The 10771-nt window shown below is 32.7% G+C and overlaps 1 protein-coding gene across 4 annotated transcripts; it reads left to right on the top strand.

The window, feature by feature from the left end:
• Positions 1-5888: 5888 nt before the first annotated feature.
• Positions 5889-10771, top strand: LOC142527637 (COP9 signalosome complex subunit 7-like). 4 transcript variants are annotated; one of them, XM_075632486.1, is made up of 10 exons: positions 5889-6034; positions 6131-6314; positions 7358-7433; positions 7672-7760; positions 7952-8041; positions 8341-8385; positions 8473-8543; positions 9063-9201; positions 9783-9871; positions 10500-10771. In XM_075632486.1, the coding sequence occupies exons 2-10, from the start codon at positions 6156-6158 to the stop codon at positions 10519-10521; spliced, it is 780 nt and encodes a 259-aa protein (XP_075488601.1). In that variant the 5' UTR covers positions 5889-6034; positions 6131-6155; the 3' UTR covers positions 10522-10771. The 4 variants fall into 4 exon arrangements, with proteins under 4 accessions (XP_075488601.1, XP_075488604.1, XP_075488602.1 ...); XM_075632489.1 differs by having other exon boundaries at positions 9763-9871; XM_075632487.1 differs by having other exon boundaries at positions 6128-6314.

The raw sequence follows: 10771 nt of genomic DNA, 5'->3' as shown, positions 1-10771 counted from the left end.
TATTAGAATCATTGTAAATCTATGGAAATATTGGATACATATAGATTTTTAAAAAGTCAAGTTTGAATATCAATATACTTTTTAAGACTCTATAAAAATCTAATTTGGATACCACAAAACTTTTATAGAGTTTATAAAAGTCTATGTTCAATACATCTAGACTTTTAAACTCTACAAAAATCAATAAAGTAATTAAATTTCCAAGATTGAATACACTCCCCTAAGATTGAAATATAAGATTGAAATTTGACTTATTAAAGAGCTAAAATCAAAATTCCATCAACCTAACAAGATGCTATTCGATTTTTCATTAGTGTTGAACATGAGTTTTCGAGAGAGTTTTCGAAAATGAAAATTAAACTATTTGGATATAGATGGAAATTCGGGTTTGCAAACACAGTCTGCGGAATCAAATTTTGAGTTTACTAAGCGAAGTTTTTCTCGATCCAAAATTTTCCAAAAATGGCAATAATATAATTTTGAATGTCTAATGAATTGAATTCCGCGATTTTGAGGATAGCATCACAATGAAGGGAACTTTCATATAGAGCTCTCGCTAGAGCAATTCGGATAGGAATGCACTGGTCTCTTGGGAAAATGTCAAAATCTCGTATTTTCCACTTTTTTTAGAATTTTCTCCAAACAGTGTATCAACTTGACGACTCTGATACCATTTAAATGTCAAGTCCTGAGATCGGAACGTATGACACTGGCTTATTTAACAATTTATATTGAGAATTATAAGATTCGTAGTAAAACAAATAGCCAAAATATGTCTATTGTATAAAGAACATAGTCTTTACAATGCATAATCCAAAGGATGTAGCAGTTGTTTTTACAAAGAAAGGCGTACGAAAAGCGGAAGTGAATTATAAACGAAAATGAAAACTTGATGTTCGTATTCAGAGCTTTCTAACTAGCCCTTGAAACTGATTTTTCATCATCGTCTAACTGATCCTTATTCTTATCTGAGAAGGGAAGCAAGGGGGTAAATATTTTGTGAAACACTCAGCAAGTTGAGACCGATTGAACACCATAATAACATATTATACATATAAACATAATTTCAGAAGTTTCATGTTGAAGAACATGTCACAACAGATGTCAAAACGCAGATTAGAGAGGTCCAAAACTTAGTTTATGAATATATAATATCATAACATAAACAAATATAACATTGAAATCTATCTCATTATCTATGGTTACTTATCGTTTCCCCAACATGTAAGCCCACTTACATTTTCGAATAAACTCGACATATCTTCGAATTTTGAGAGAAGTTATTCGAACTCTTCAAATGCATTTTGCTAGGCGATGTTAACTACTATTGTCTTTTATCCTAGGTCAAAAATCTATAAAATTTTCTACAGCATGTCACTCTATTCTGATACACCACAAATTACCAAAAGAAAACTCAAAAGGCTGAGAGTTGAAGGAATTTTTGGGTTTCCATACGTCTATAATTCGTTCAACGTCAAAGATCATGACAAGTCTTGTCATCAATATTCGAATCATTGATTACAACATCATTGAAATGTGTAGGATCGAACCATTGATTACAACATCATTGAAATGTATAGGACCGAACACTTGTCTCTTTAACTAAATATATAGCTGGTGGCGATGATGCAAGTCAAATTATTTAAATTGTATAACAACTAAAGTACCACATTTTGATTTTTTTTAACCAGCATAGACAATGCTTGCACCACGACAATATGCATCCAAATAATTGATCTCTTCACAATTGATGAAATTAAAATTAATAATTAGTTATATGTTAAAACTTGTATTTTAAAATTTAAGTTTCATTAAAATTATAAAATTATGTTATTTTAGTATTGTTTGTTTATATTTAAATGTCTTACTAAATATGTTTTATTTTCAGGTTTTCTACATGTTGGTAAAATAATGATAACTAAAGCTACAAAATTCAAATTTAGGTGATTCAAATATGTTTGGAATTTTGAGAAAGTATCTATAATTTTGCAGAAGACATGAATGCCTAAAAAATTCACTAAGATGATAAAATTCTGCAAATATCAAAAGGATTACATTTATTTATACTATGACCAACTTATATGAAAAAATTATAATTATTTCAATATTTAACCAAATGAGGTGAATCAAAAAGTCAAATTCATCTACAACAAATTCCCTACATGTTTGCTGTTTTGAGCAAAGTCAAATCTGGAGATTAAAATCATGGATCATAGTATTCAAAGAAAGGTAATGGAATTGAAGTTACTGGAGACAAAAACTATTAACACAACTTTATGGCAATAACAAAAATTTTGACATTTTCTCTCATTTGGCCTATAAACAAATGCATTGTATTATCCCGAGGAGTATCATATCACATTGTAAAATAAAGTGTGTATGTGTTAGTGTGAAAATAAAAGTTTTAAGTTTCAATATATTTTCTTTCACTTTCTCAACTATGAGTGATGATTTTAGTGTTGATCAAAAGTAAGTTCATGGCAAGCTAAATCTAATATGTCAAGGTGAAGAGGATGAATTCTTGGTGAAATAAGATTGTTTATATTTTGTATATTCTTTCTATATTATATATATAAACATATATTTCATTCAGACGATAGCGTGGCTCTGTCGGTTGTTCTAAATGTAATAGTATGGTTTAATATTAACATCTAACATTTACTTTGTTGCAGCCAATATTTACCTTATTGCATCTAACACGCACACACACACACACATATATTAAATCATATATTTTATTTAAATGATAGTGTGGCTGTGTCGGATGTTTTAAATGAAATATGATGACTTAAATTAACCTTTACTTATACGCAATTTTTCTTTATATATATATATATATATATATCATATAATAATTGTTGATTAATCCGATAATTAATAGTGGAAGCCATATTATATACAAGTACATTTATTTATTTTATTTTTGAGACCATTATAGTGATTTTCTTTAATGCTTATTAATTTTTATTATACAATCTCATGGAACTCAAGAATAATCATTAAACCTGACAATCTCATAATTTGTGTATTTCTCGTTTTCATTACGTTTTTTAAATTAAAATATCAGAACATTCTAAAAATAAAATTAAAAAAAAAACAAAAAGTGTAAGATAATTAAATTTAAACTTAAAAATATCATCTTCATGGTACGATCTCTTACTTGTTAAATATATTACTTGCAGACAACCTACATTTGGGTAAATAACAATTTAAGTTGTATCAACAATCCATTTGAAATCGAACCAATGACCTAGACTCCGATATCAATTATAGGACCGAGCGCTTTCTGCTTTGCAAAGTTATAGCTCGTGGTAATAGTACAACTCAAATTCTTTAAACCGTACAACAACTCAAACAACATGTTTCAATTGTTCTACTAACAAGAAAAATTAGTGCACCACATATGATTAATCATTTTCAACACATCTCACTAACTGAAGAACCAATGGCTTCATGCTTAGCTCTAAGCACTTCATCCATCGCCCCTAACATGTAACAATGAGCCTTATTATTTGCAACAATCCAACATTTGCAAGCTTGAGCCACCCTTAAAGCTAGGTATTTTCCGCTAATGTGACACTCAGCGCTGACCTGAGATTTTGAGGTAGGAGGCGAGTACAAAAAAATGGTGCTTTCAAAGCTTGATATTCATTTATTTCTCATTGACGTAAACATAATAGTATTTGTAACATTAATTCTAGAAATAAAATATAGACAAAATATATTATCTAAAACAATATATCAAAAGAAAATACTAACAAAACCAAGACGATATTCCAAACAAAATATAAAATTCATGTTCCGAATTAGTACAAACTCACTTGAATGGCTCGCCTTGAATTCTTTGAAGCGAAAGTTGTATTGATTAAGTTTGTATAATCAACTTTCTTAACAAAGTTTTTCCCCATAGATAATATAAATAATCATTTATTTTTTATTGTGACATAGTTGATAGGAGATAAATTTGATCAACTTCGACTTGGAAAACTCCTTTTGGTTGATGCAAATGCAAATAGTATAGTCAGAAAAACTCGATAAGCGATATATGCATTTGGATAACTGTTGGGTGAAAATAATTGTCCCTACTTGGTAGAACGATCGAATCATGATACTTGAGCTGCTGTGTGGTTTAAAATATTTGAGTTGCACCATTACTACTAGATATAGTTTTTGATAAAGCGGCAAGCGCTCGGTCCTACAATAACAATCATTTATTTATTTTTTTTCAAATAATTCAGCACATCAATCACTCTTTTTGCATCTTCAGGTACTGAGTGCCTTAACAACTTTAGTTCTAGACATAAATATGATCCATCAATATCAGAGCACCCATCATTTATTAAAGAATTTTGAAGAATGAGACATGAGTGCAAGAGACCATCATCAATAGACTTCAATATCTCCAAACTAAATAAAAGCCCCAAGAAGAAGGATGTCTACGAGATTGAAAAGAAAATGTTATAAGATTATTGTTCGACCAACGATGCTTTATGGCTCGAAGTGTCGGATCACTACAAAAGTACATATGCATAAGATGACGATAGATGATATGCAAATGTTAATATGGAAGTGTGACAAAATGTGCAAGGATAGAATTATGAATGAAAAGATTATGAGTTATTTAGGCATAACCCCATGTATGATAAAATTAGGAAGAGATGTATAACATTGGTTTGGTCATGTAAAGAGGAGATCAAACACGACCATAATATGAAATAGAAAGAGTAGAAATAAGGGTATCATTGAAAACTTCGATACATGTGATTAAAGAAGATACGGTTTAAAAGACGACATATGAGAAAAGCGCTAGTTTGAATAACTAATATTCAGGTAACCGACCTTGTAACTAGTGAGAATGTGTTACTGAGGATAATTAGAGTCTAAAAAAAAACAGATATTTTTTTGAGTACAAAAATTGTAACGAGCTGTCTAATTAGTGCAATTATATATAAGTGAAATTATATGAGAAGAGGAAAATGGGTCGGAGCATGCCCAATAGGCGAGAAAAGTGATGAAGTGCCAACTTCCTCCTCCTTAGTTTTCCGCGGTTGTGATGACCTGACGTTGTAGATCAACGAGAAGAAATTACCCAACTTTAATTTTTTTTAAAATAAGTATTTAAAAATCATAAAATATTCAAAAAAATTATTGCAAGTATGGGTGAGCATTTGGTCGAACCGAACCGAATTAGCCATAATCGAACTGAACCGAAATATTTATCCATAATCGAACCAACCGAATTAATTTTCATAACCGATGAAAACCGAAACGAATTAAAATCGGTTAATTAACTTTAAAAAAATTGGTGATTTAACTTTAATTATATATGTAATTTTTCTTGAATACTACCGTCTACACAAATGCATAAAAACATAAAATCACACACATAACAAATGTATAAGTTTTGTTTGAATACAACTAATACATGTTTTTTTATAAAATAATATAACATGGGCGGACGGCATATCGACCGGTGACGAGAGATGGATGGACGACGGATGAAGTCAAGAGTGGAGAATAGAGAAGTGAGAACGAGAAATCCAATGCGTTTATAATTAGTTTAGAATTAGCGTTGATTTTAAAATTAAAAATTTAAATATATATAAAAATGATAAATAATAAAAATTTATTAAATAATAGTATTTATTATATCGATTAATTCGGTTAGCCGATTTCAAAATTTTGAAAACCGTAACCGAACCGAATTAACCGATATAACCGAATTTTTTTAATTTGAAAACCGAATTTTCAAATAATCAAACTGCGATAATAATTAATTATGTGTGATTGTATTTTTTGAGTTATGTTTTAATTATTTTGTTTTTAAATATCAAATTATTAAATTAAATAAAAATAATAATATTTTAACCCATTGAGCATGACACCAGCTTCCTCTCATCGAAGCAACCATTGAACGTAACCCAAGAAACAGAAACAAATGTATCGTGTATCTCCAAGTAAACTGCAAACCCATTGACGCACCAAATCCAAGGGAAGAGGGACTTCAATGACATCTTGAAGTTGCTAGTCACTGGTAGAGATCACCAAAACCCTAGATTTAACAGTGGTTACCAATAAATTTCATAGTTAGTTTGTAATTTTCTCGCAACTTCTGTTATTGGATCAGTAGTCATTTGAAATCTGCAAAAAAAAAAATGGACATTGAACAAAAGCAAGCGGAGCATATAGACTACTTTGTGAAGCAGGCGTCGAATCTGAAGGGCTCGGCACTGGCTAATGTGATCGTGGAGGCCACCTCTCACCCGGCCCTCTTTGCTTTCTCCGAGATTCTTTCAGTACCTAGCGTCATCGAGGTATTACACTACGTGCGTGCGTTCGATTGATTTTGTTTCCTGGTGTGTGAAATTTAGACGTATTCTTGCGGTATGTGAGATCTTCTGGGTTATGATTTCGATGGCGCTCCTAGTTTTAATAATTTTAGGTTGTTGAAGAGCTGGTATGTGTTTTCACACTTTTATAATTATTTGGGGACAGTCTCGTGGTCGTGCGAGCTGATGGGATTGCTAGTAGAGATTTGATTTATTACGTGCTAGATTTTTACCTAAAGTGTTTGATTTAGTGGGAGCAATCCTCAGCTTGAATGGGTCTAACCATAATTCTTTGCAGAGTAGCACAGTCAAAGTTCAGCTTTTGGGCTTATGTATTTTCTTTTTTGGGGGTTTATGTTATTGTGAGTTATTATATAATCATAAAAATCTTTCAGTACCGCTTGATGTGGAGGATGGTCTGGAATCTTTTTGGTGACAAATTTGTTTGTTGTTTGAGATGCTTTCTTGTAAGACTGCAATTGAGGCAATTTATTTTACTGATATATGAGTATTTCATTCGTTTGGCTTGTTGTGTACCTTTGTAGGCTTGTTTCCTTTATACATATATTAACCTTTTGCCTTTTTGACTGATACTTCTATTGGTCCCTTTTTGTCAATGGATATTGGAATTTAAATGGTTTTCCTGACTTATTCTATGACATGAGTCGTCATTCAATCTGGAGTTTCAAAGTTGCCAGCTCTATGTTTCCAAATTTTTTAAGTCATGAATTTTTATCTTGCTACAAATTCCAAAATATGCTGAAAGATAATAGTTTGTAAAGCTAGGCAGTGCAAACATTATATTGTGTCTGAAATGCTCAAGTAAGTTTCACTCAATGCTATATAAAAGATTAAGTAATTGTCAATGGTATCAAACAAAAGTTGAGAGCAATCATTATAAATCTTTTGCTTCTTTCTTGTTAATATGTATATTTTGTCGGCTATTTGAACTTTTTCCTTGGTATTGAAACTTCTGAAGAAATGCTGTTTCTTTGTCAACATTTCTTAATATTTGGACCAATGTGCAGCTTGAGGGAACTGAGAACATTATTTTCCTTGGTTTGCTTCGGATGTTTGCATATGGTACATGGAGTGAATATAAAAGTAAGTGACCAATCTGTTTCAATTATTAAATTTCCCTGGTTTTCACTTTTATGTCTCAGATTTGCCCAAATGAATCAGTAAAATTATCCGTGGTTATAATATTGTTTGGACTTATGTGGTTTCTCAAGTCTCAAAATGTCTTTGTTGTGCGTAGAACTGTTAATGCTAGATATAATGTTGAATGATGCAGCTTGGTGATTTCTCCAAGGATTAGTTATACAAATTAGTTGTGCTGCAGGTGATGCTAGCAGGCTTCCACAGCTGGTTCCGGAGCAAGTCCTCAAGCTAAAGCAGCTGACAGTGCTCACTTTGGCAGATGCAAACAAGGTTCTATGACTTCTTTTTTCTAGTGGGCTCGCCTATGGTTGTGCCGTTGTGTGTTAGTTGAAAATGTGGGAGATTTGATGGTTTGCTTATGTTCTTGATTTCCTTTTTATTTGGTCTGGTTAAAACTTGTCTTTGACTTTCCTGTCTTTTGTAATTGTTTGCTAGCATAATCATTTTTGGCCCTTGGACAGGTATTGCCATACGATACATTGATGCAGGAGATGGATGTTGCCAATGTTCGTGAATTGGAGGATTTTCTCATTAACGACTGTATGTATGTGGTAGGTTCGTTTCGCTATTCACACCTGACCGACCAATAAATTGACTCTTTAAGTTTTGGTTCCTTCAGACAAGGGGTTTGCTCTAAACAAAAATGTATTTTTGCATTGTTTGTTTGCAATGTTTTTGTTCCCTTTGACAAGTTATCCATCTTGTTCATTATATTACCTTTTAAATTTATATGCTTCATATATCATATATTTAATAAAGGATCCATGATATTGACAGTAAAATAGACAAATAAATTTATGTTGAAGAATTTTGTGTAATACGTACTAATTTTTGTTGTTCGTATGAACAGGGGATAGTCAGAGGAAAGCTGGACCAGTTGCGACGATGCTTTGAGGTCAATATTATAGTTTTTTAACCTCCAATACAGATCACTCATTTAGGGATAATTAATTGCTAATCTAATGTTTGTGTGAGCTTGTAGGTGCAATTTGCAGCAGGGAGGGATCTTAGACCTGGACAATTGGGTGGCATGATCGGAACACTGGCAAATTGGTAATATTTCTTCCTGAGAGGGTTAAATTTTTATTGATTTTGTTGGTACCTATGCATCTTTTACTGCTTGAGTTTCTTAATATAGATTGATACACACACGCTTATATATATATCATATTCCATTCTGGGAAAGTTTTTGCTTTGCTATTTTATGTTAAGTAGCTGCTTAAAAGATTGGAGGATGGTTCAAATTAGCACTTCTTCTGTCACTTGTTTGGGAGTTGCTTGCCTTTAGATTAAAATCTTCCCAGGGATCCTCAATTCCTCATGTTGGAGTTCTTTGCATGGGTGTGTTATGAAAGTATGATTGCCTCTGGCATTAGATTCATCTGAATAAACCGCTGAGATAGCTGAAGCCTGCTTCAGTTCTTGCGCTATCTCATCTTTTTATAATTTTGGTGCGACAAATGAATGTAATATGATTTTCAACTCTGATTTTTTTTTTGCGCTTTCCTTACTATAGCTGCATTTTTTCTTTCTAGTATCTAAATTATTTATGTTTATTTTATTATCTCTTAGGTTGTCCACGTCTGAAAATCTTCTTGTCTCAATTCAAGAGAAGATTAAATGGGCAGATTCTATGAGTGAAATAGACAAGAAGCACAGAAAGGAAGTAGAAGAAAGAGTGGACGAAGTGAAGAAGACACTATCTGTGAAGGTCAGTTAAACCCTTTTGTCAGTGAAATAGACAATATTTTCTGTTTCGAATTACTGTCATTCAGTTTACTGCATGTGTTCCTGCATGCGTGAGTCGTGCTGCTGAATATGAAAGCCGCTTGATTCCCTCATGAATTGATCAAACAGTGTCAGGAGAGGATGGTAGGCTCTCTAGAATTGACTTGAGCGCTTAGGTACCTTAACTTACTCATTATGTTAATAGAAATTTACTACTGAATTCGTGGATATTTTCAAACTTCAATTTTAATTTTAATTTCATGAAATGAGTTATTTTGTTTGGTCAATTCCTGGCATTTGTGTTCAAATTCAATTGTTTGCTTGTTTGATATCAATAAATATGACATACATGAAAAGTTTTAGTTGATAATTCGGCCACTTTCCTTCTGAATGCATTTGCAAAGTTTATTTGGCTAGCACATGGCCTTTCTTAGTTTCACAAATTTATGCTTGTGATATATGTTTTTTTCTTTTACAAACCATGGGATGTACGCATACAACATCCATATGTATTTTTCGATGTGTCTTACTTACGTTGTGGCAGAAGTTACAAACTGTGAGCAGGCCGACATTGATCACCGAGGGCATGAAGAGATCATTTCTGAACTGGGTGGAGTGATGGACTATGAGGAAGATCGCAGCCGATCTAAGAGGTAGCATTTGAGTACCCATACTTTCACTAATTCAGGATACTGCTATGAACGTGTTTTGCTCTCTTTTAACCTTCTCTTTTATGGCCTCTATACGCTAAAATTACATTCAACGTTTCAGGAGAGTGAAGTCCATATTTCCTGCCTATTGCTGTAGTTAATTTTACAAAAAAATTGAACTCGATTGTGTGCTCTTTGATCTCAACCAGGGAAAAGTCTGAATTTGACCTTGGGCTCTCGAGTTCAACTTGAACCACCAAAATATATTTTCATGAACATGTTATTGAGCATGAGATCAAGTTCAAACAATAATCAATATTGAGCTACTCGAGCTGGATCAACAGGCCCGTGAGCTGATTGACTTACCTTAAGACCTTAATTTCTTTAATGTGGCTTAGCTTCTAATGCTCACTTCTATTATAGTTTGAAACAATATTGAGCTACTCGAACTGGATCAACGGGTCCGTGAGCTGATTGACTTACCTTACGACCTTAATTTCTTTAATGTGGCTTAGCTTCTAATGCTCACTTCTATTATAGTTTGAAACGGAGCATCGCTTCATTGTTTAGGGATTTATTGTTCCTAATAGATCCATGTAAAGATTTGTTGTCTGACTTGTGAAATGCACAGGAGACGACACCCTATAGGTTGATAAGATAGAGATAAAGAGAACCTAGGGTGAATCTGCAAGACACTCGGCATTTTTTGGACTCCATGGTATCGGGAAGACGCCGTGCTCTTCAAGATGAGACGATCCTTCAGCATCAAACTTGTCAACCCTCCTGAAAAAGACAGCATTTGCTTGAATTACCTTCAATGTTTTTCATTTTGAATGATGAGGGACGGGATATAGTACTTGGTCCTTTCGTTCGTATGCAAACAGAATGTCTCTTGTATGACGG

The sequence above is a fragment of the Primulina tabacum genome, chromosome 15 (assembly GCF_025594145.1).
Source record: "Primulina tabacum isolate GXHZ01 chromosome 15, ASM2559414v2, whole genome shotgun sequence".
Lineage (NCBI taxonomy): Eukaryota > Viridiplantae > Streptophyta > Magnoliopsida > Lamiales > Gesneriaceae > Primulina > Primulina tabacum.
Note: the sequence above shows the minus strand (reverse complement) of the source record. Positions and strands in the feature narration are given on the sequence as shown.

What these genes read in the sequence shown, in the direction of transcription:
- LOC142527637 (XM_075632486.1), top strand. Translation starts at nt 6,156, where the DNA reads ATGGACATTGAACAAAAGCAAGCGGAGCATATAGACTACTTTGTGAAG. An exon ending in TACATGGAGTGAATATAAAA is followed by an intron (nt 7,434 to 7,671) that starts GTAAGTGACCAA and finishes GTTGTGCTGCAG; the next exon opens with GTGATGCTAGCAGGCTTCCA. An exon ending in GATCGCAGCCGATCTAAGAG is followed by an intron (nt 9,872 to 10,499) that starts GTAGCATTTGAG and finishes TGAAATGCACAG; the next exon opens with GAGACGACACCCTATAGGTT.